This window comes from Barbus barbus (assembly GCF_936440315.1).
Source record: "Barbus barbus genome assembly, chromosome: 16".
Classification (NCBI taxonomy): Eukaryota; Metazoa; Chordata; class Actinopteri; order Cypriniformes; family Cyprinidae; genus Barbus; species Barbus barbus.
Genome location: NC_136744.1, coordinates 20,533,077 through 20,558,547, shown reverse-complemented (window position 1 = coordinate 20,558,547; position 25,471 = coordinate 20,533,077). Strand labels below are relative to the sequence as shown.

Genomic DNA, 25,471 nt, shown 5'->3' with positions numbered 1-25,471 from the left:
TATTCATAACCTTACACAAAACTTAAGATTGTGGTTGGGAACCTCTTCTGTTTTTGCAAAAACATTGAAATTATTCATATACTAGATAATGTTCTGTGAATGTGATCTTAGGGAGCGTCAGGATTCTGATGGACAGATGAAGGAACTGCAGGATCAGTTGGAGGCAGAGCAGTATTTCTCTGTAAGAAGTCTAAAATCTCTTTCCCTCCAGAAACAAACTGAACACTCAAAGGTCTAACATGACTTTATATATGTGGGTGTGTGTGTGTGTGCGCGCGCATGTGCGTTTGTGTGTAGACACTGTATAAGACACAGGTGCGGGAGCTGAAGGAAGAGTGTGAGGAGAAAAATAAACTCTATAAAGACATGCAACAGAATCTGCAGGAGCTTCAGGAGGAAAGGTGAGATATCTATATCTATATCTATATATATATATATATATAAGCAGAAAAAAACATCCTACTAAGCCTAATGTGCAAAATGTGTTAATTTTTCATTATTAAAATTTAAGTGACAGGATTTAAACACAATTTTCATTACAACATCTCAATATATATACCTTTTTTTGGGTCAAAATACCAGCATTTTTGTAATCACATTGATAGTATGTATTGTGTATATATTGGTTTAAATGCGGTATACTTTCTTCTCGTATCTTTTTCTCAGGGATTCTCTTGCGGCCCAGTTGGAGATCACACTAACGAAAGCTGACTCGGAGCAGCTGGCACGCTCCATTGCGGAGGAGCAGTATTCCGACCTGGAGAAGGAGAAGATCATGAAGGAGCTGGAGATCAAAGAGATGATGGCCAGACACAGACAGGAGCTCGCTGAAAAAGACACCACCATCACCTCAGTGAGTTACACCACACTTCAGCTATTAGCCGCTGTTACAGAAATCACATTTAGATTTGCAGCAGTCTTGACATTGGATGGTGTTGGGTTTAATTGTCGCATCCTTCCACAGTTAGAGGAAGCTAATCGCACATTGACGAATGATGTGGCAAACCTGGCCAATGAGAAGGAAGAACTCAACAACAAGCTAAAGGAAACACAGGACTGTAAGTTACCAAGATCTTACACTAATAACGGCTAAATACGTCAACTCTTACGTCCTTTCTATTCTACATAATTTGAACATTTTAAAATAAAAAATATTTTCAAATAATTTTTACATAAACATTTTAGATTTGTTTACACAGGTTTACAGCTGAGTAACAGGTTTCACAGGGGCTGAATTTGGCTTTTTGTGATGACAGAGAATTTTTTTTAATTTTCAGATCTGCAGAATCTCAAGAATGAAGAGCAGTCCATCAATCAAGTGAAACTTGCCCTTGAGAAACAGCTTCAGTCAGAGAGAACTCTCAAAACACAGGTACACCATAATGTTGTCCTTGTAGTAAACGTACATTTAATTGAACTTGTTGATTTTTATTTATTGCCTCAGTAACTACTTTTTCTTAATTTTATCGGCTTTTTACTCTAGGCGGTGAACAAGCTGGCAGAGATCATGAACAGAAAGGAGGTCAGAGGTGGTGGAAGTCGCCGTGGAAATGATACAGATGTGAGGAGGAAGGAGAAAGAAAACAGGAAGTTGCAGCTGGAGCTGCGTTCCGAGAAGGAGAAGCTCAACAGCACTATCATCAAATACCAGAGAGAAATTAATGACATGCAAGCGGTATGACCACTAATCAGTCAGAAGAATGCCACACTGCTTGACATATAGCCAGAATGCTTGTTTCTTACAACTTGTTTATTTCCTGCAGCAATTGGCAGACGAGTCTCAGGTGCGTATTGAGCTGCAGATGGCTCTGGACAGTAAAGACAGTGATATTGAGCAGCTGCGCGGCCTGTTGAACTCTCTTAACGTCCAATCGCTCGACTCTGCTAGTATGAGCAGCGGCCCAGACATGGACACTGATGAGTCACTACCAGGTATTGTGAAGTCCTTATCCAAACTTCTTTTCATTCTGTTTTCCTTTTTCATAACTTTTCCTTTTAATTCACTTTCCTTGTGTTTTCTTCACATCGTTCCATGTCACCCTCGTTTCTTTCTTCATAGTTTTGGTCTGGTTCTCAGTTCAGCTTTTGATCTTTCACCCTTCACCTCACTGCAGAGCCTGACCCTACAGGTGATCTGCATAGCGTTCAGTGCATGACCTTTTGACCTCTTAAAACTTGCGTGGACCTTATGCTTTCCCTTGACAGACTTTTCTCTGATGTAGTTTTATTATACATGTCTTTCTCTGTGTTGTACAGAGACAAGACTGGCGGGTTGGCTGTCTTTACCAGTGAGGAACAACACCAAACGCTTCGGGTGGGAAAGGAAGGTATGTTTTAGACATGAGTATTGCATTTTTAAAACAAGCAGTTAGCTAAGAACGCTGTGATGCTATGCTGTTCAAAAATTTCAATAGTATTAACATCAGCATGACATTAAAATGGACCAGTCAATTAAGTAATCAGTGCATCATTTAAAAAAAAAAAAAAAAAGATTAAAAGTCAGTCAGAAAATAAAGAACAAAAAAAGCAAGTTACAACAAAATGAACATTTAATAATAATAGAACAAAGATACAAATGAAGCATAAGCATAACTTAGTGTAACTTGTTGCTAATATCTTCATTGTTTAATCATTTAAGTTAGATCGATTTTTAATTAATTTATGGCATCATATATGATATGACATCATGGTGGATGTGCAAGGCAATGTAGATTAGTGATTAATTAAGCTAAATTAGGGTGATTTCACACTTGGTTCGATTGCCAGGTCCGAACCAGAGTTCGATTGCTCCCCCTGCCCTGCTGCACTGTGTTCATATTATTTTATTTGGGTCCGAACCGCAGTTCGTTTGCGTCAAGCCAGCAGCTGTTTACCAAAGCTTCAGTACATAATGGCACTTATGTCTGTCTTACGAATGTACTGCAAATGCTCTAAAGAACGTTGAAGGGCGATCAGAAATTAGGTATTGTAGCGCGTCAGTCACGCTCGTCAGGAAAGTGAGTGAAACATACACACAATCACGTTTTTATCAAATAATACATCATTAATAGCGGTTCACTTCCGCAATTTGGTACGATTGCGTTCACATCAGCAGCAAACCTTACCGGAGTTCCCATGAACCGAACCCTAGACCACCGTTTTTAAGCAGACTCGGTACGGTTTGCAGGTGCGCACCCAAGTTCGGAAGACAGCGTTCACATCATCCAAGCGAACCTGACGTCAATCGAACCTGGGTGCGCACCAAAAGTGCTAGTGTGAAAGCACTCTTAATGTGTCCAATTTTGTTATCTCGAACCAAAACTATTAAAAAATAATTTTTGGTAATTTAAATTAAAGCTAAAATAAAATAAAATAAAATATTAATATGCAATAAAATTAGAAATGTTGCCTTGGCAAGTAACTGAAATAGAGTGTCAATTGAACTATTAAAATGACTGCAACAAAAACTGAAGTAAAAATAAATTAAAGCTAAATATAAATATAAAAAAAACAATAGTTGCACACACATACCAAAATTACTACAATTTAAACTATAATTAAAATGAAATATAAAAATAAGATTTCAAAATATTAAAAATAATAAAATATATCAATAATACTAAAATTACACTGTTGTTATAGAGAGTGAATAAACTACTTAACCATTTTATAAACCTGTTCTATTTGAATTATTGACTCGTGACAAATACTCATTACCTGGACTAAACCTAAACCTCAAGTGACTTTGCAAACAAGAGCTAAAGCACTAGGGTTGTTGTGCTAGACACTGACACCCTTGCATCAGAAATCCCATCCAACCCTGTCATGCAGGATTCAGTGAGTCTTTTGTTTCTTTTCTCTCCTCTAGTTTGTTGTGGTGAGCAGCAAGAAGATTCTCTTCTACAACAGCGAGCAGGACAAAGAGCATTCCAATCCTTACATGGTGTTGGACATAGAGTGAGTCCTTTTACTCTTTAAATCCACCTGTTATACAGATTAATTTTGTCCCAGTGTAAAAAAGATCATTTATCTTTCTGACTGACTTGGGTCATCTTTTCATTGTCTTAATTTCTCTGGTATTCCCATGACAGTAAACTTTTCCATGTGCGTTCGGTAACCCAGACGGACGTCTATCGCGCTGACGCCAAAGAGATCCCCAGAATATTCCAGGTATATTGGTACCACAGATAACACAGGCAGGGTATCAGAGAACTTTGAAACTTGAAACCTTTAGAAGTTTTATAAAATCATATTTGAATCCTAAGAATAACTGCTGTAAGCTAAGGACTCATCGCTTATTATTGCTTCCCCCAGATTTTGTACGCCAATGAGGGTGAGAGCAAGAAAGAGCAAGAACTGGAACCTCTTCCTGGGGACAAGTCCAGCTACATTTGCCATAAGGGTCATGAGTTCATTCCCACCCTGTACCACTTCCCCACTAACTGTGAAGCCTGTACCAAACCCCTGTGGAACATGTTCAAACCACCTGCAGCTCTTGAATGCAGACGATGCCACATCAAGTGCCACAAAGACCACATGGACAAGAAAGAGGAAGTCATCGCTCCCTGCAGAGGTGAGAAGGGGCTCTCTTCTGTACTACCTTAATGAATAAAAAAAGGTTTCCCTGAGTACAGGAAAACCTGGGAATATAGTCATAAATGATTTCTTCAGTTCTAAAGGATTTATTCAAGTAAGAGTTACTTTTTGAGTGAGCAAAAGTACTATGAAACTATATAAAAGTCAGCAAAAGCGGAAAAGTCAGTAAGTGTGAAAACCATGAAATAAAAAGATAAATACACACACACACATAAACGCGCAGACACACAGGCGTGTATGTAGTATGTATGTATATATGTATGTGTGTGTGTGTATATATACAGTGGTGTGAAAAAGTATTGGCCCCCTTCCTGATTTTTTTATTTTTTTTTTATTGCATGTTTGTCACACTTTAATGTTTCAGATCATCAAACAAATTTAAATATTAATCAAAGATAACACAAGTAAACACAACATGCAGTTTTTAAATTAAGGGTTTCTTTTATGAAGGGAAAATAAAATCCAAACCCACATGGCCCTGTGAATGTGAAAGTGTTTGCCCCCCCCCCCCCCCCCCCCCCCATTACTGCCACACCTGTTCGCAATCAAGAAATCACTTAAATAGGACCTGCCTGACACAGTGAAGTAAAGATCCTCAAAAGCTACACATCATGTTGAGATCCAAAGAAATTCAGGAACAAATGAGAAAGTAATTGAGATCTGTCAGTCTGGAAAAGGTTATAAAGGCATTTCTAAAGCTTTGGGACTCCAGCGAACCACAGTAAGAGCCATTATCCACAAATGGCGAAAACATGGAACAGTGGTGAACCTTCCCAGGAGTGGCTGGCCGACCAAAATTACCCCAAGAGTGCAGCGACGACTCATCCAAGAGGTCACAAGAGACCCCACAACAACATCTAAAGAACTGCAGGCCTCACTTGCCTCAGTTAAGGTCAGTGTTCATGACTCCACCATAAGAAAGAGACTGGGCAAAAATGGCCTGCATGGCAGAGTTCCACGACGAAAACCGCTGCTGAGCAAAAAGAACATAAAGGCTAGTCTCAGTTTTGCCAGAAAACATCTTGATGATCCCCAAGACTTTTGAGAAAATACTCTGTGGACTGACGAGACAAAAGTTTAACTTTTTGGAAGGTGTGTGTCCCATTACATCTGGCGTAAAAGTAACACAGCATTTCAGAAAAAGAACATCATACCAGCAGTAAAATATGGTGGTGGTAGTGTGATGGTCTGGGGCTGTTTTGCTGCTTCAGGACCTGGAAGACTTGCTGTGCTAAATGGAACCATGAATTCAGCTGTCTACCAAAAATATCGTCATGGAGGAGTGTAAGATGACTCCAGTGGCAATTTGTGAAGCTCTGGTGAACTCCATGCCCAAGAGGGTTAAGGCAGTGCTGGAAAATAATGGTGGCTGCACAAAATAGTGACACTTTGGACCCAGTTTGTACATTTTCACTTAGGGGTGTACTCACTTTTGTGGCCAGCGGCTTAGATATTGATGGCTGTGTGTGGAGTTATTTTGAGGGGACAGCAAATTTACACTGTTATACAAGCTGTACACTCACTACTTTATATTGTAGCGAAGTGTAATTTCTTCAATGTTACATGAAAAGAAATGAGGGGTGTACTCACTTCTGTGAGATACTGTGTGTGTGTGTGTGTGTGTGTATATATGTATATATGTGTATATATATATATATATATATATACATACACACACACACACACACACACACACACACACACACACATATATATATATATATACATACACACACATATACATACATACAGAATACAGATACAGTCATGGCCAAAAATATTTGCACCCTTGGTAAATATGATCAAAGAAAAGGCTGTGAAAATTAATCTGCATTGTTAATCCTTTTGATCTTTTATTTAAAAAAATTCACAAAAATCTAACCTTTCATTGGATAATAAGAAATTAAAATGGGGGGGGGGGGGTATCATTATGAAATAAATGTTTTTCTCAAATACACGTTAGACACAATTATTGGCACCCCTAGAAATTCTTATGAGAAAAATATCTCTGAAGTATCTTCCCATTCATATTCACAATTTTGAGCACTCCAGGGTGATTATGAACATGAAATTATCCAGCCATGGCTTCCTGTTTCACAGGAGGGAAAACAAAGCCCAAATTCCCTTAATCATCCATCACAATGAGAAAAACCAAAGAATATATTTCTGATGTGCAGCAAAAGATAATTGAGCTTCACAAATTAGTGAAGTGGCTTTAAGAAAAGAGCTAGAGCAGTGAAAATTCCCATTTCCACCATCAGGGCAATAATTAAGAATTTCCAATCAACAGAAAATGTAATGAAACTGCCTGGAAGAGGACATGTGTCTATACCGTTCTAATGCACAGTGAGAAGGAGAGTTTGAGTGGCTAAAGACTCTCCAAGGACCACAGCTGGAGAATTGCAGAAAATAGTTGAGTCTTGGGGTCAGAAAACCTTTAAAAAAAAAAAGTCAAACAGCACCTGCATCACCACATGTAGTTTGAGAGGGTTTCAAGAAAAATTATCCTAGCTCATCCAAAAACAAACTCCAGCATATTCAGTTATCAGACACGACTGGAACTTCAAATGGGACTGGCTTCTATGGTCAGATGAAACTAAAAAATGAGCTTTTTAGCAGCAAACACTCAAGATGGGTTTGGTGAACACAGGGATAAAAAGCACACCATTTGTACAAAGAAATGTACTACTATATTTTTGATGTTGTGGGCCTATATTTCTGCTGGAGGTCCTGGACATCTTGTTTAGACACATGGCATCATAGATTCTATCAAATACCAACAGATAAAAAAATCAATAAGTGACTGACTCTGTTAGAAATCCTATAATGGGCCATGTTTGGATCTTCCAACCGCTCAATAATCCAAACACAAACCTCAAAACAGCACAAAAATTGGTCACTGAGCACAAAACCAAGCTTCTGCTATGGCCATTCCAGTCTTCTGAACTGAACCCTGTAGAAAATGAGTGAGGTGAACTGAAGAGAAGCACCACCAACATGGAGCTGAATCTAAAAGTTCTGGAGTGATTCTGGATGAAGGAATGGTCTCTGATCTCTTGTCAGGTGTTCTCTAACCTCATCAGGCATTATAGGAGAACATTTAGAGCTGTTAAACTGTCAAATGGAGGTTTCAAAAAGTATTGAATAAAAGGGTGCCGTTTGTGGCCAATGTGTATTAGAGGAAAAACATTTATTTCATAATGATATTTCCCCCCATTTTAAATTCTTATCCAATGAAAGGTTAGATTTTTGTGAATTTTTTTTTAATAAAAGATCAAAAAGATTAACAATGCAGATTAATTTTCACAGCCTTCTTTGATCATATTTACCAAGGGTGCCGATATTTTTGGCCATGACTGTATGGATGTATGTATAAATCAGTTGAATGTTGTTTTTTTCTATTTTAACAGTATTGTACGTCTGAAGTAAATTGTCCCATTCACTTGTTGTTCTCCTCATCTGCTCTTCTTTTCTTCATCTGTCTCTAGTGAACTACGACGTGTCTACGGCTAAAAATCTGCTGCTGTTAGCATCGTCTCAGGAGGACCAGCAGAAGTGGGTTAGTCGTCTCATGAAGAAGATCCCTAAAAAACCTCCAGCACCAGAAGCCCCTCACCGCTCCTCTCCCAGAGTTCCTGTTAAAGTACAAAGCAGTCAATCCTTGAGGAGACCCAGCCGACAAATACCCTCCGGCAAACCCAGGTGAGCACCAAGCAGCGACATGACTTTTTAAAGCAAAATTCATTTAATCGTATGGCTGTGTCCAGTTTTATCTTGTGATTTCCTGAGTTTACGCTGTGTTAGTTCAGATACATTGCTCAGGTTGTTGTTCATCAAAGTCAGTCTCTAGAGTAAGAGGATTACATAAAGGCCTGATTTTCGTTCCCAGATCCTTTTAGACCAGTTTGTTCAAAAATGAAAACTGTCATCATTTACTCATTCTCAAGTCATTCCTGTATGACTCTTATAAGTTTAGCAGAATGCCCAAACCGCTGTTTTACATACAATACAAAAAAAGAAAGTCTGTAGGTTTTGCAATTACATGTTCAATAGTTTATACACATGAATCCTTTTTTTCTTCTTTTCCCTGAAAACCGTGATTATATTCACCACAATGTAATTTCTGCCACATCTTAAATTGTGTATCGTATGGAAGCCCGTTTCCAACACTGAATAAAAAAATGTAAAAAGGTAATTGCAAGTTTTTACTTCACAATTCTGACTTTTTTTCTCACAATTACGTTTACATCTCACTATTCAGATTTTTTTTCTTACAATTCTGACTTGTTTTCTCAGAATAGTGAGATATAAACTCGCAATTACGAGTCTCAGATCCGGCAGGAATTGTCGGAGGGGGGAGTGAGTAACCAGCACTCTCTTCCACCCTCAATACCACGACTTGTGCTCCCCGGGCGCCGCATCAATATGGCTGCCCACTGCTCACGGTGTGTGTGTGTGCACTTGGATGGGTTAAATGCAGAGCACAAATTCCGAGTATGGGTCGCCACACGTCACCTCGCTTTCACTGTATCTCACAATTCTGACTCTCAATTGCATGTTATAAAGAACATAAAAATGGGGAAAAAGTGTCAGAATTGTGAGAGAAAATGTCACAATTACCTTTTTTGTTTTTTATTCAGTGGCAGAAATGGGCTTCCATATTATTGTTTTTATGATTTTGCTGTCAAGATTACATTTTTGGTACACTGAAAAAAAATCTGCGTAGGATTTAATTTGAATCAATTTGACAAATTTCACAAGAAATCTAAAATTTTCACAAAGAAACAACACATTGAGTTTTATAAAGTAAACAGTTTGAAATAGTATTTTCTGGAAAATGTTGCTTTAGTTATCTTTGCTCAATTTACAACTTCTTTTTTTGTCTTTTTTTGGACATTGTAAAATATCTTTTCTGTTGCATGGAATAAATAAAGTTATACGAATTTGGAACAACATTAGAATGAGTGAATGATGACCGTTCACTGTTTTTCATTTTTGTGTGAACTGTCCCTTTACCATCTTGTTCTGTAAAGTCTGATTATAAGATGGCTGCTCATAAAATCAGTGCAGAAGCGCTAGGCACGTGTTTGGCACCGGTTACACACTAGAGTGCTACTCTATATGATACACAGGTCTGTGCACAACGTAAAGGAACCAACAGCGTGTCCGGAGAAATCTGGCTTCATCTACCACAAGGGACATGAGTTTTTTCCTTTATTCTACCACTTTCCTGCCAACTGTGAGGCCTGTACCAAACCCCTGTGGAGCATGTTCAAACCTCCTCTGGCTCTGGAATGCCTGAGATGCCAGATCAAATGCCACAAAGAGCACATGGACAAGAAAGAGGAAAGTCTCAGACCCTGTGCTCCAGATCCGTTCAACACGGGGTGAGAGAAGAACATGGCCGACCTGGAAGTTGGATGGAGGATGTATTGATGTTAAGCTTTAGCATGCTTCAGTAACATCATTCAAGAGCTTTCAAGGTTTACATCGCAGTGCTTGACTAGCAGAATAACATTTACGGTCTTTGCTAATGGTGGCTAACCAGATATAAAGCTTAAACAGTGTTACGATGGGCTACTTTTTGTAACTTGGGATGTAAGATGACAGCTTGGGCATTCTCTTTTCTCTTTTCTTTTTTTTTTTTTTTTTTTTTTTTTTGTGATTAGTAAAAGTGAATTTAAAGGCTAAATACTAAAGGTATGCATCAAACTTCTCACGTAGAGGTCTGTATCTTCAACTTGATTGCACATTTATCACCAAACTCAAGATGCATACAGATGTACAGCCTGACATTGAGCAGTGGCCAGTCTTTTTTTTAAGGTTCTCAGTTATAGTAATTACCTCTTATGTGCCAAGTTGTAGCGTCACCTTAGCGAACTACCTCCAAACCTTACTGAGACGATCTGTAGTGAGGTTGGTGAAGGCTGAATGCTCTCTCCTCCACCTGCAGGCCTCTGGATTCGGAGCTTCAGGACTGGCACTGGGCTCTGGATGACGTGGATGATGTAGATTATGACCATACGTTTAATTTCTGAGGAGCATGTGTAGGGTTCAAACAGGGTAACTACTTGCATAGGGGCTCTGTTCCAAAACCTCTGAACCAACCTACTTTACTGTAATGTAATACACACGAGGGGAATCTTTACAGTAAGTAATTCCAGTAAATGTAATGTTTTATATACAGTAAATTATAATGTTGTGATGCCTAAATTCACTTGTAGCGTATTTATTTAAACAAAATAGAATTTTAACATCAGACGTTTGTCAGTTTGGGGTCAGTAAGAGGGTGTTCATAAGTCTCTTATGCTCAACAAAGCTGCAGTTATTTGGTTAAAAATACAGTAAAAGCAATAATATTGTGAAATATTAATACAATTTAAAATAACTATTTTCTATTTGAATTTATTTTGAAGTGTAATTTATTCCAGTGATTGCAAAGCTGAATTATTACTCCAGGCTTCAATGTCACAAGATTCTTCAGAAATCATTATAAATGATGCTGATTAAATGCTCAAGAGATATTTTATTATCAATACATTTATTTGAAATGGATGTATTTTGTAACGAGCTAAACTTCTTTACTGTCACTTTTGTCAATGTAATGCTTTCTTGTAAAATAAAAGTATAAATTTTCTTTAAAAAATAAACCTTGCTGACCCTAGAATTTTGAATAGTAGTATACGTCTAAAATAATCTGTACAAAATTGTGAATAAAATGGGTTACACTTTATTTTAAGGTGTCCTTGTTACAGTGTAATTATACATTTAAGTACTGAATAATATTAATTAACTACATGTACTTACTCTATGGTTTCGGTTAGGATTAGGGTTTGGCTTAGTTACTTGCATGTAATTATTCATAATTTATTGTTATTATAATAGTAAGTGCATGTAACGTGTAACAAGAACACCTTAAAGTGTTTCTATACAATGATATTAAAGTGGTGTTAATTATAAATCTAAATAAAATTTCTTATCAAAATTGATTAAAACCAGGTAAATCCAATTGAAAATGCGATATTATTCAGAATTTGTATGTGTAAATATTTTTGTGCTAACACTAAACTCTAGGCTGCTCACTTGGTTTTGGAACAGAGTCATGGAGTGCCTATTTTTTGCGTGCAGTGGGATTCGTTTGCTGTTGAAGCAAATTTAAGCATGTGAGTGTTAACTATTTGTGTGAAAGATTTGGCTAAAATGGGATATGGAGAATTTGCAATAATCCAACAGAGGGTTCTGTACCAATTCTCATAAACACCCTCTGCCCTCCAATGCAATCGTTTCTCCAATCATTTCTCATTTACTAATGGAGAAGATGTCTGTTCAGAGAATTGGTATTTGGCCTGCTTGTTTCTTATTTGACCTTTGACCCTCTTGCCCTAGTCCCTCTCGACTGGACACTCCAAAGATGAGGCGAGAAGACTCCACCAACAGCCTTCTGAACAAATGAGTCCATTTGATTACGTTTACAAACCGTGTTTATCAAGAAGACATTTCAGCTGTACTGTAAAAGGAAAAAACTAAATGAGAGAATGTGTATCAAAACAGTATTTTTAGGTCTGTTTTGTTCCCTTTTGCAATAAACGTTTGTGACCTGTTGTGTTTGCAGGTGTGTTAATCTGCTTCTTTTGAGCATGATGGCACGCTGTGGTGCTTTTTTTTTTTTTTATATATATAAATGGCTGAAGGATTTTTCTTTCCTCTTGGGTTAAAATGTGGTGAAACTAACCTTTTCTTTGTCTTTCTCTATTTCCCCCTCATTCTCTAGTTAAGTGTCCTTATATTGGGATTCTGGTGCTGCTACATGGTGATTTGGGGTTCTTCCTGTCACACCAACTAAAGACCTTTGTCGTAACTTTTCACACATTTTGGCAAATCCCAAAACAGTGAGAGATGCACAAATATTGATGAAGGTTTTGCTGTCGTGATATGGCTTTTATTCTCTGGGCATACCGTTGCTTCGACTTCAAGAGCACAACAGATCTACACAGAACTGAAGGGTCAGCATCACACCAAACTTCTTATTCATTCGAGGCCAGAGTTGACCTGAACGCTAAGATTGAACCCCGCTGGACCGGCCAGAGAATGTGGACAACAGCTGGGTCTGACCATAGGCTTTTTTTTTTTTTTTTGGTTGTCTTTAATGGCTGAATATAGACAGTAGTGCAACACACCACATAAACGGCTAAAAAAAACACCACTACATATGTTTCTCATTCCTTCGTAAATGCAATCAAACTGTAGTGTTTCTTCTTGTAGTGTTTTACCTTTGTTTACTCCACTGTGTGATCAAAGCTTGATTAAACCTTCTCTGATCATGAATGCATCCCACAAAGCTCTCCTGGACACCTGTCCTGCTCACTCCCTAGTGTGAGTCAAATGTAATCTGAGGAGGAACCTTAATTAATGGGAAATGATGGTATGATTAACAGAGATCAGCATCTAGATGTGAGCTTTGACTGCTGGAAACATTTTAGAAACTCCTGCCCACATGCAGTTTTTGGCCGGTCATCTTATGAATTTGATCATCAGCTGTTAAAAGTTGAAATTTTGGGTCTCATGCTATGACTTGCGCCAAAAACTGATTCATTTTGCAAGCACATAACTGAAATGTTCATAAGACGGTGTCTGAATGTCTGAAAACCACATTTAAATTCACTAAGTATTTTGTAAAAAAAATGTTTTTGTAATTTGAAGTAATTTTTTTTTTTTATGTGTATCTTCACCCTAGCAAACAGTGTGTATCTCTGGGTGTTCTGTGAATGCATATCCGTGTTCTTTTACACATTATATATATATAAATATATGAATATACAGCGTATATTTGACCTGCCATCTTACCAGTTGGTTTGCTATTTATACAGGTCTGGGCACTTTTTTTTAAATCTTAAAACGCTGCCTCCAGATTTGCATGTTTTATATTGATGTACTATCTGACCATAAAATGAAAAGCATATGTAGCCGTGTTGTTTGGAAACCCTGTATAACATTTGCTTATTTTTGTAAACAAAAGTAGTGAGTTATGTAGGTATATAGCTGTGAATGTAGTAAAAGGAAGTAAAGTTTTAATATAAACAATGTGGTTGTACTTTTCTTTCCACTTTAATCACAGGAAAAGCATACAGTACATTGTCAATACGCATAATAATCTGTAATGATAGTTATTGCACTCAAATAATGACACTTGATTATCTGGGGTGTTCACAGAAGAAGAATTCTGAAAATTTAATTTATAAAACATGATTTAAAAAAAAAAAAAAACTATTGAATTCTCCAACTAAACAAATCCACACATTTTCACACAAAAGGAATGTTTATTGATTTATAAAATACAAAAGAACACATCTAAAGTACTCACAAAAGAAACCGTAGTTGTGCTTTAGACCTAATAGTTAATGAAATCATTTTCTATATAATAATCTTATACTAGAACATTGGAGAGTTAAAAAGAGTCCTATGGTTTATTGGTTTTGCATTAATAATTCCCATATGTTCATTATATCGCCATATAATACAGATCAATATAAAAATAGTGCATATTTCAGCATATGTAACCATTTATGAACTACAGTAAACAGTCTCTTCAGCGACCTGATATCATTAATCAATCTGAACAGTTCTTTAGCTTGAAAATTGCTCAAAAATATTTCCCTTTCTAAGAAGAGATAGACCATTACTAAACTTCTTGTAGTATAACAACTTAAAAAGCATATACAGTATATCTGAACATGTACAAATACAGGGAGTTACAGGCAAGAAAACTACCAGGAATTATAAGAAAGTGTTGGAATCAGTGAATGATAGGAATGTTTTTACTGTTTCATAACACTATTTCTCATATAGACTTCTGCTATATATCAAATATGATTCATCATTTGTGAGTCTACAACATTCATATCTGTTTTCCTTCATGGGAATATGAATTATACTGGAAAAACAAAACAAAAAAACACTGTCCCACATCCTAATACATGATAGATTTGCATGTTCTGAAGAAAATACTAGTGCTTGCAAAGCAGCAAAATAAAAGTGTGGAAAACTTTAATCAAAGTGTAAAGCTGGCTAAAAATGGTCTGATAGAAGCCAGAAAGACAAGACCAATTGCAATTCAGTATGCAAATAATATGTCATTGTTGCATTTTGAATTCAATATATATATTTTAATCTTAGGTGTGCTTATATATATAATATAAGCACACCTAAGATTAAAATTTTCAACAAAAAAGTGGCTTGCAAGCACTAAATCAACTGGGAAACCCAGAGCATTGTGATAAGATTTTTGGTTGTACACACTTACCCAAAGTCAGTAAATTGCAATATAGAAAGTGTTACATCCAAATAGCACCTGACCTGAATCTAGTTTAGTTTGTCGTCTTCTTCAAAAAAAAAAACAATTCCAACAGCAGAGAATACACTGAGATAAACTCTGTGCAGCAAGTTGCATCCTCTTAATCTTGTTTCACTGCATGAGGTTTGTAGTAGATGACTGTGACTGTGACCCACATGTTCAGAATGCTCATGACGACAAACCGTATGAGAACTGGAGAAGAAAAAAGGAAAGAAAGATGACAATCAACACTTCACTAAAGTTCACATCCCATCAGGAAGCTCTTACTGACCTTGTGTGTCTCCTGTGGTGATGACGGTGGTGAAGATCCGTACTGACAAACAGAGCAAACACTCAATATTAATACGACAGACTGGAGAAGTGCTTAGTTTTCCTTTCGTGTCACTTACCCAGGCATGTATATGTAGCCAGAGCCCAGGTGAGAGAGCTGACCTGCCCAGAGTCCTTTGAGCGCCACAGACACTGAAGCTGTGCCAGTTTACTGCCAGCACTAATGAAAGTGCACAAACTCTGAGAGACAATGGCAAAAAACAAAACAAAAACTGAGAAATTGCAAAAATGCTTTATCTTTAATCTGAGCCTATTAATCTATCTATATATATGACACTAATACAAATGTATATGGATCGATAGTGGCATGTTCTCACCATGGCCAGATCAATCACCCACTTCTGTACTGTAAGCAGCTGCCATCCACCCACAAACCTGATTCTTACAGTAAAGGAATGAAAAACTATCCTATTCATTAAATATATATAGAGTTGTTGATGTGACATGGCATTTTCACTGTCCCACAAGATAAAAATGAATATAATTAATATTGTCGTTATTCAAAATGCAGTAAATGGTTAAACATTTCTTTGTCCTACATGGACCTGTTGTTATAAACTTTGCAGTGTTATTCGATTTTTATTTATTTTTTGAGCCAAATCTCAAAATTGTCCTATGGTGTGACCGTCTCAAGCATGGTTCAATAAATTAAAACTTTTCTAAATGAAAAAGAAAAGCATAAAAATTTTAATAAATGCATCCGGCATAATTGTACGAGTGTCTATTTTAGTAAATGGCAATATTTTTTTTCATCCATATATTTCTGAAAGCGAAGGAACGTGATCAATTTTCTTTCTGAAAACCATGTCCTATGGTGTGACACCATATCTAGGGCTGTCGCGGTGAAGGAATTTCTCTTGCGGTAATTTTGAGTGGTTCAATAGCGCGGTATGCGGTATTACCGCATATCTTATATATATATATATATATATATAATCTGTGTGTGTGTTACGATGTAATGAGGTCATATTCAGAAACCAATGAAACCGAAACTAAATCGCTTTGAAACAGGAAGTGAAGTAAACAGAAGAGAATGACAAAATAACGGTCTACATAACAAAACATAAACATGATAATAAAATCGTTAGTCTAATGTTAGCCTATATAACAGTTAGTTCTGATTCTCGAATCTGACTGACAAGATACTTTTTCTGTTGATATTTGCGTGTTCTGGACGGGCTGTGAGTCAGTTCAGTTTCATTGTTTCGCCACAAGGTGGCATCAAGAGACTGTCTTTGAGTGAGTCTTTAAACCGTTCATTCAACTACACGTTCAAAAATGCTGATTCATTCAAAGAGAGATGTAATGAAACACGCTGTGGCAATCATTTGAACTTTTAGCGCCACTTTTAAAGGCTCAGCTGACCAGCAATGCATCGATGCTAAGACAGATTTCGCTTTCCTTGGACATGACAACCTGTTTTCACAAATATACATGACTCGGCCTGAAGGACAGACGCAGGTAATCGCACGCGATCAGTCGATCTCTCTCTCATTCGCTGTCTGTTTAGGCTTGTTAAGTGTAAATTTACTGAGCCTCTGTACAAATCAGCATGGTACACATTGTTATCATTACTAATATTCAGTACACATGCACGAAGTGTAAAATAAGAAGGGTGTAACCTTAAGAAAAAGACGGCTCAAAGACGGAAATATCGCGGTTGTTGCATTCATCTGCGGTTGTGCTAACACAAATATTGCGACAGCCCTAATTCCTGATTTTAATTCGGCCAATTCCAGAAAAAAACATTAATTAGTTGAAGTACCCCATTCATGGTCGTGTTACTGAAGCCCCCTGTGAAGCCCATGACGTGCACATGGTCAATTTTTGTCTCAGAATTGTTCAAATATGGAATTGTTCTTTTTTGGAACCACTACAAAAGTGTTATGTTTTGTTGTCCTTTGGTGTGACCAAAGTTTTTTAATTAAAAACTGCATGTTAAACTACATAATCATGGAAAATGATATGCTAATGAGAGGTTAGCTCGGAATAGCAAGGTCATTAATTGACAGAAAAAGGCTGAAACCGTCCTCCGGTGTGACAGAAAATGTCCTCCGGTGTGACGCCTGTACTGTCACACCACAGGACAAAGATCTTTTTTAACTCCTTTTTATTATTTTTTTTTATCATTTTCAGTGTTGTCATTAATTAAATTATTTTCTGTTGTTTTTCCGGAAACCTGTACTGTTATAAAGTGTCATGAAAATAATCAATAAGCAAAATGTGATACTTTGTTTTTGAGACAGAAAGAATTGAGGGAGAGAAATTAGTGGAAGAGAGAGGACACGGAAATATATAGAGAAAATGAACAGGGATCCACGCAGAAGGGAGGAGATCCTAAGAGAACAATGCAGAAAGTAAATACAATAAAAATGATGCCTTAAAAATAGTAGCCATATAGTTTAAAAAATGTAATTCACATCTTAATGAATATAGTTTGAATATCAATCATATTTAGCTGTACAGCATGTGCAGCGGGGGCTAGAAGAATTCATGATGGACTACGAGACTGAATTTTGTTGATAAATTATTTTTTTGTTTTGTTTAAAATAAATGTTGATATTGTTTGTATCAAAATTAAACTTTCTCCTTTGACATGTTCAAAATTAAATATAAATTATGTAATAACTACCATTTCTGTCTTTTAGTGTGACACACATAAAAGAACCACAGATTTGTTTTTATATCAAAATATCTTTAAAAACAAACCGTTGACTATTGCAATAAGGGAGATACAAATATCACTCAACTTAAAATGGTATAATTTTCAGCAGTTTTGAACAAATGACAGCAAAGATTGTCTTGAAATTGTCGAACAAGTCATAGGGAAAAAAATTATGTTAATTATAATTTCATATTAAATAAATAGCACTATATGAAAAGAAGTGTCTAACAATGAATATAAATCTCTCTTTTGCTATTTATGTATTATTAAGAGTTTTTTTTTAAATTAATTTTTGCTATGTCAAACCATAGGAAAAATTTATGGTACAGTTCAGTAGAAATGTAAAAAAAAAAAAAAGCAGTGAAAGAATTGACGAAGTTAGTGACCCTTTATATTTTCTCAAAGATCAGACTTCACACTAGATAAATATATGCATTTCTTTTTAAAAAAAGTTTTTTTTTTTTACTGCCTATTTGTCAACTACCCATATATATATATATATATATATATATATATATATACACACACATATATATATATATATATATATATATATATATATATATATATATATATATATCGCATAACCTGACAGCATGGGTGTGAAGGATACAGTGCTGCGTATATGAGGCTGTGTTTCATGTTCCCGTTGTAGTGCAGGATTAACAGGAGCACAATGACATCTGTGGACATACAAGCTTGAAATTACAACTGAGACTGGATTTGAAGTGCTTAAGCATCAGAGTCTGGTCTGTCAGCTGTGCTCACCTTGTGCAATGAGGATGGGATACTCCAGGTATGTGAGCGGTGGGTAGTCATAATACATCTGATAGGACATGAACACTATAAACCTACACACAGGCAGAAGAGGAAGAACTGGGTTGGACACTTTCTGGCCATCCATAAAAACATACAGTTGATATTTAATACCGGGGTCCACCAACTATAATTAACAAATCTCTAAAATCTGATAATAAATAATTTAATATGGTAGTATACAATACACGCATGTTTTCAGGCCACTGTTATTTTAGTATAACTGATATACTGTTACAGTTTTTGTAAATATTTTACATTTTATTTTAATTATTTTTAGTTTTAGTAATTTAGTTGTTTTTGTCATTTATATTTGTTTTTAAAAACAATATGTCTGTCTCTTTTTTTCTTTTAATTTTTATTTGTTTTAATCTGTTTAGTTTGTATTATTTTAGTACTTAAAGATAAATAAAATATTAAAGTAAAATAAAATAAGTTAAGTTTAAAAAAAAAAGATTTTTTTTTTATATTTTATTTCAGATAATTATTTTATTTCAAGTAAAAAAAAATGGTTTTTATGGTTTTATTTTTATTTTTAATTGCTGATAATAACCCTGTTTCAGTTTTGTGTTTTGTGTTGTTAACAATGATTAGTCATAACCATAATGCTAGCCATAAAAAAACTAATAATGGATATTCATACAAATGTAAAATGTCATGAAGTCAAATGTTTTGAAATGAATTAAGGTTACTGAAATGTATCAAATTAAAAAGTTTTAAAATAGAATTTTAGATATTTAAATAAAAGTGAGAAAAACACAAAAATACTAAAGCTGTAAAAATGATACATTGTGGATTGCTGTGTGAAGAAATACGCATTAAAAACATATACAAATTAATTTAATGCCCACACGCACAATTATAGTGCAGTGGACATTTCCATTCATTCCATTCTAAAAAAAAAATTTTAAATTTTTAAAAATGTATTTATTTATGAGTGCTTTTTTTTTTTTTGGAGTGCAAATATTTTTTTACAATCCAGTGATTACTGCTGTTAAAGTCATGGTTTAGGATGCTTTATATGTAACAATGGGTCCCTCTGTACATCAGGGCTGCAAAAGTTGAAGACCCCAGTGTAATACATTCTCTGTTTATACTTGCATATGCATAGTGCACTAATGTTATGTATATAATAAACTTTGGTTTCATTTAATTAAACTAATGGTGAAAATTACTTTAAAATATACTTAAAGCAACATCAGAACACATCAATACATCCCCTGTACGTTACATGCACATACACTTGTCATACGCCGCTAGAACATCGATACACTGTATTTGTATGAATGACAGGATGCAGCTCAATCCGCATGTCTTCGCCTCGCTTTCCTGCAGCAGCAGACTGATTTCAGAGATGAGTCAGTGTGAGGTTCTTACCCGAGCAGCTCGAGCAGCAGACTGTTCAGACTGACTCCAGCGGTGGCTCTGGCCCGCAACAGCACGAAGATCTGCGGGAGCTTCAGCACCATACAGACGAACAGAGTGCTGAAGTTCGCCAGATGCAGCGTCCAGTTGCCGTCCATCTCTGTTAATCCCTCTCTGTGATCCGCTCGTGGGATCCTGGCACGAAGCGGCTCCAGATGTTAGTATCTTAATCAGCGGCACTTCCGCACACATCAGCGCGCCGCGCGATATTTGACCCTCCGCAGCGCCCGTAGCTCATTCCTGCAGCTTCTTCTTGACTGCGGCTGTATCCGAAATCGCCCCTACACAACTATATAACTATACAAGCTATTAAACAATATAAAACGTTTGACTTTTATGATTTTAATTTCACAGTTCCTTGCTTTGTACCCATTTATCTGGTAGACCATTATATAGCATAGTTATTTTAGGCCTACTTGTTTATTACTTTTTTTCTCTCACTTTGTTTGCACACATTAAATAGTGCAAGAACCTGTGCTAAATAAATAAATTATATATAAATATTTTCAAAGTAAAGACTGCATGTCATCAGTCTTTAAAAATGTAATTTGGAAAAAGCATAAGAACTTCTCAGGTTCAAATGTGAACATTAACCCACAATTTACAATGTTTTAAGTGAGTCGTTTCAGTACACGCTTACATGAAATATTATTATTGAATCAAAAGAAATTATTTGTATAATTTATTCATTTTAGTCTCCTCTGTAGTATTTTAAGATTTTATAGTGGCACCAATTAATTAAGTCTATCAATTTTTAAAATCAAGTTAGAAAGTCAACATATTTGAAAATGACCCAGCTATAAATAAATTAAACAATCAATCAAAATACAAAATCAAGAGCACTCTTGGAGAAATGAGAATTGGAGTGTGCCTCTATTTATTTGTTTTTAATAAGCAATTCACTGGGTTAAACAAATACTGTTACAACACAAAAATGATACATTTTAAAGCAACAAGTTTTATAACAACTTCATGATCAAAAGACAAGTTTATCTTTTTTCTTTTACTCTTGCCGTTTCCTTTAATTTAGAAAAAAAAAAAAAAAAAAAAAAACAGACATACTTTTCATTGAGCAGCTTTGCTGCCTCTTGCTACCCTGTTCAAAGAACCATTTCTCTTGCTTTTAATTAATGCAAAGGCTTGCCAGTAATAAATAATACTATAAAATGTTCTGCAAGTACACAAAAAAGATTGAGAAACAACAACAAGGGTAAATGTACAAGGTTTCGGATGAAAGGGGTGGGACAGGTGAGGGTGGGCAAATTTAGCAAAATCTCGGATTCATACAGGACAGACAAAGCATCTATACATCCATATTAGCCAGATAACAAAGTTGATTTTATTATTCGTGTGTGTGTGTGTTTTACAAAGTGGGTTTTGCTTTTTTTAAACAAGCAGGCATTGTTAATTACAGAGCACAAAGAATTAAGGCAGCTCAAATGTTCGCCTCAAAAAACTTTTAACATTAGATCCTTAAAAACTGCGGTTTGCTCTTGCTATTTTACACAGACATAATGCCTCTCACACAGAGTGCAGAAATAAGAATTTGTTGTTGCATAATTCCGGCTGTTGACAAAGCCATCCTTTTAATATACCGTCCACAGGAATGATGGGAAAAAACATTTCTTACATGGCTACAGGAGTGCCGTGATATTACTGACCCCTTTGTCATATACTATAGATGTTGAAATCTCACATCTAAGCTGCCTCTTGCTTTTCCAGTTCTCTTGATTTTACATCATTACAGTAGAGCTGATGTTGCTGTGATTGTTGTTTAGTTTGAGTTGTATAACACTGCTCGATGAGGGGTGCACTGATTGATTGGTTTTGCTGGTATTTGAGTTGGGCTGTATGGGTTTCTGCGTCTCCATCTTATTTCTGTGCGTGTGGCTGATCTTTGGCCACAGCAGTGCTCATGTTCCCCCTGACTGATTAAACAGAAGCCCTCCAAACATTCAGAATGACTAATTTTGGTGAATGAAAAAGCCAAGTGCTCTCTCTGTACCCAGCCTCGGGGCTGAAAGACAGTTTGGCCACTGAAACAGGCGCCTCTTTAGTACATCCTTTGAAACGCTCTTGGATTACAGTATTGCACTCAAGCTCTATGGTTTGTTATTTCAGTTCATTTTAACTCCTTGCATCTCTCATCTGTGCTTCTTCAAGCTTGTTGACAGAACACAATTCACTTCCCTCTAGTGGACTAATGTTGCCATGTCCTTTCATTGTAAGCAACTTTGGTCCTTTTTTATGAAGTTACTTGTAAATATGGGTCGCATTGTTTTGGGATCATTTCCAAAATTAAGTCTTGTATTTATTTGCCCCAATTGCATGAAAGTGTGACCCGACTACTAGCAGCAGTTTTTAAATATCCCCAATTGTTTGCACATGACTCCACATTTAACTCCCGTGTTTTTGTTGATTTTCATATAAAAATGGCTTATTTTTAGACTTATACTAGTTTTCAAAAGTTTGAGGCCAGTAAAATATTAGTTTTTTTCAAATTAAATTCTATTCAACAAAGGTGCATTAAATTGATCATAAGTGACAGTAACAATTCTGTTCTTTTGAACTTTCCATTCATCAAAGAATCCACAAAAATACTAGCAGCACTAACTATTTCCAACACTCACAATATGAAATCATTCTTGAGCACCAAAGTCTTTCTTACCCCAGACTTTTGAACAGTGGTGTATTTTGGTGAGAGAATTTGCTTATTTCGGGCTTGTTTTTGGGGAAGTTGATTTTTTAGGAAGATCTGGCAACCCCAGAATAGACACTCTGGATCACCATCATGTAATTTAGAAAGCACTGAACAGCAAATCAAATCCGTGTTTAACAATTTTGTAAAAGATTACTGGAACTTTATGAAAGAAATGATATTGTTTTGTGGCCATTTACAATAGTTGAGACACAGTTTTACAGTGTTTACCATAAGTGCAATGACTAACTCTCCAATACAATGTACACATACATACACAGTGTCTCTCTCTGTTGTTGTCAAGGACAGCTTCATCTGCTACGTCCCACACACACACACACACGTACGTTTTTGCTGGTGTCATTGTCTTGTCTGCGTGGGACCGCAGACACTACAACAGTGTTGGGTTTCAGGGCTATATCTGTCCCAGCCCAGTCTGTGCTGCTCTGGTTACAACAGCAAGGTCACACACGCACACACAGGGAAGTGGAAAAAAATCATATTTCATGTCTGTGAGATAAGCAGTAATGGGTGTTTGGGTGGTGTGTGCAGCTATAGGAAGTGATTTCAGAATGACGTGACCTTAAATTGTCCTTCAAACACCCTATTAATCAACATAAACAAGCTGTAACTGCTTCTTTTAACAGTACACTTTCATAGAGGAGGTGAGTTTAAAAATGGGATTAAAATTGTATAGGTCAGAGTGAAAAATGAATTGATGGGTTTTTTTTCAGAACATCTGGATATCAGAGTAAAAAAAAGTTTCCCAATTGTAGATTTAAAACTCATACTGTGACTATAGTTCACCATTTCAGCTATGATTTAGCAAAATTGCTACTGTATATCTTACAAAGCAGACTTTATATCTTGCAATTTTCTTGCAACTTTGTCTTGCATTGAGACTTTGTATTTCACAATGTGACTATTTCTTGCAGTTGCGAATATTTCTCGTAATTGCAACTTTATTTCCTATGATTGTGACTTATGTTCTTTTTTAAATCTCACAATTACATTTTTTACTCTGAGGTGGAAAAAGGCTTCCATAGTTCACTGAGGCATATTTAAAATACTAACTTAGTAAATAATTACTTTAAGTAAGTGAAAACAAATAAGAGGGGAGAAGTAAAAGGGCTGAGAATGAAAGAGGAGGAGGAGAGAGAGGAAAGAAGCGTGGAAATTTGAGTCAATAATGAGAGCGACATATGATGCTGTTGCTGGCTCCTCGCGACCAATCCAGACATGTAATGTACGTTTGGTTGCGCTGCACACGCAGTATCAAGATTCTCAGATCAACATTGAGATTCACTGTTTCTCCTATAAACACACACACACACACACACACACCAAACACATGGACTGAGCGTGTATACTGTGTGTGTGTGTTTGTGTGTGTGTGTGTGTGTGTGTGTGTGTGTTTAAGCTTCTCTGACATTTTGCCCTTTTTATCAATCTGCTCTCTGTAACACCTCCATCCAGACGGAGGGTCAGCCAGCCGTATCAGCACTGACAAAATAAGTCTGACACAGGAATGTGTGTGTGTGTGTTTAAATCTGACACTGGAATGAGACTCCGCCACATACGAACCCCAGAGAGAAATCCAGTCCTTACTCTAACCAGTCACAATTAGACCTCTGAGCCTACTCTTAAAAAAATATACCACTGTGAAACTGAATCCTGCAGTAAAATGTACAGCGGGATAGGGTAGGATTGCACTCTTCTTTGTACGTCGTCCAAGAGCAGAGAGAAAAAAGAAGAGGGGAAAAGGGGGAGAGAGAGAAGTGGTAAAGTTTGAAGGGGAGATTTGGGTCAGTGTTGGCCAGTTAAATTCCGTTTATATCAGAGTAGTCAGAGAAAAAATAAATAAATCAAACAAAACAAAACAAAAAACAACAGTAAAGATGCAAAACAAAAGATAGAAACAGAAGAAAAAGAAAAACAAAACAAAAAAGAATAAAAGTAACCAAAAACCAGGAAAAATTAACGAAACAAAAAGAAAACAAAATAAAACTGCTATTAAAAAGTAAATAAAAACAACAAAATTAAAAAAGGAAAAAAGTATATCAAAGTGACTAAAGCAAAGAAAACAAACAAAAAACGTAAAACAAAGAATGTCTGATCTGCAGTTCTGCTCTTTTAGGAAATTGTTTAAATTAAAATGTTTATATTTATTTCTTCTTTTCATGTATGACTGAAACTTTTGTATTCATCAATATTGCCAAATCATCAGAGTGCATTTTTGATCTGGGTGATTTTTTTTTTTCTTCATCATCCTTGTGATTTCCGACACATTGCTTGACAAATTTTAGATCTTCTCCCAAAATAAATAGGCAAACTTGAATATTTTGTCAAACTGAACTCCATTTTGGCCAGAAACCCGATCCACCTTCTCCCAATTACACACACACAAATACGCACACGCTTGGATTTAAGGTTCACTCCTCCACTTTAGTCAAAACAAATAACCTATGCACCCAGGTGCTAACCATGCATTCAGCTCTTACAGTACTCTGTGTAACTAAAATCATTTTGGCTCTGTGTCCACCTAACCAACCCAGTCTACCTTTAAGCTAAATGTTCTTGGCATTATGTGTAAGTGAACTCTACACTGAGG

At 36.2% G+C, this 25,471-nt stretch overlaps 2 protein-coding genes across 4 annotated transcripts in view; one reads left to right on the top strand and one right to left on the bottom strand.

The window, feature by feature from the left end:
• Positions 1-13,654, top strand: part of LOC306882521 (rho-associated protein kinase 2-like) — a 61,754-nt gene extending 48,100 nt beyond the window's left edge. Inside the window, exons 18-30 of the mRNA XM_079437201.1 lie at positions 112-181; positions 298-401; positions 667-853; positions 965-1,058; positions 1,278-1,372; positions 1,484-1,675; positions 1,764-1,932; positions 2,257-2,327; positions 3,848-3,936; positions 4,071-4,149; positions 4,294-4,552; positions 8,064-8,277; positions 12,347-13,654. Of these exons, the coding sequence (XP_079293327.1) occupies positions 112-181; positions 298-401; positions 667-853; positions 965-1,058; positions 1,278-1,372; positions 1,484-1,675; positions 1,764-1,932; positions 2,257-2,327; positions 3,848-3,936; positions 4,071-4,149; positions 4,294-4,552; positions 8,064-8,277; positions 12,347-12,350 (1,627 nt within the window). The 3' untranslated portion in view covers positions 12,351-13,654. The remainder of the gene's footprint in view (positions 1-111; positions 182-297; positions 402-666; positions 854-964; positions 1,059-1,277; positions 1,373-1,483; positions 1,676-1,763; positions 1,933-2,256; positions 2,328-3,847; positions 3,937-4,070; positions 4,150-4,293; positions 4,553-8,063; positions 8,278-12,346) is intronic.
• Positions 13,655-13,675: 21 nt separating this feature from the next.
• LOC306882522 (solute carrier family 66 member 3-like) lies at positions 13,676-20,421 on the bottom strand. 3 transcript variants are annotated; one of them, XR_013785258.1, is made up of 8 exons: positions 20,115-20,384; positions 18,690-18,772; positions 18,535-18,604; positions 15,574-15,631; positions 15,316-15,436; positions 15,198-15,239; positions 14,809-15,118; positions 13,676-14,753 (listed from the first exon to the last, which is right to left on the bottom strand). XR_013785258.1 is itself a non-coding variant. In XM_079437202.1 (7 exons), exons 1-7 carry the CDS (start codon positions 20,258-20,260, stop codon positions 15,027-15,029), a joined length of 612 nt encoding a protein of 203 aa, XP_079293328.1. In that variant the 5' UTR covers positions 20,261-20,421; the 3' UTR covers positions 13,676-15,026. The 3 variants fall into 3 exon arrangements, 2 of the variants coding, with proteins under 2 accessions (XP_079293328.1, XP_079293329.1); XM_079437202.1 differs by having other exon boundaries at positions 13,676-15,118; positions 20,115-20,421; XM_079437203.1 differs by lacking the exons at positions 14,809-15,118; positions 15,198-15,239 and having other exon boundaries at positions 13,682-14,753; positions 15,312-15,436.
• Positions 20,422-25,471: the final 5,050 nt, after the last annotated feature.

Excerpts from the sequence above, each read along its gene's own strand:
- LOC306882522 (XM_079437202.1), bottom strand. The coding sequence starts at position 20,260 with ATGGACGGCAACTGGACGCTGCATCTGGCGAACTTCAGCACTCTGTTC. Across the intron at positions 18,773-20,114 it reads CTGCTGCTCGAGCTGCTCGG|GTTTATAGTGTTCATGTCCT; the intron begins GTAAGAACCTCA and ends GCCTGTGTGTAG. Across the intron at positions 15,119-15,197 it reads CACCACAGGAGACACACAAG|TTCTCATACGGTTTGTCGTC; the intron begins GTCAGTAAGAGC and ends TTTCTTCTCCAG.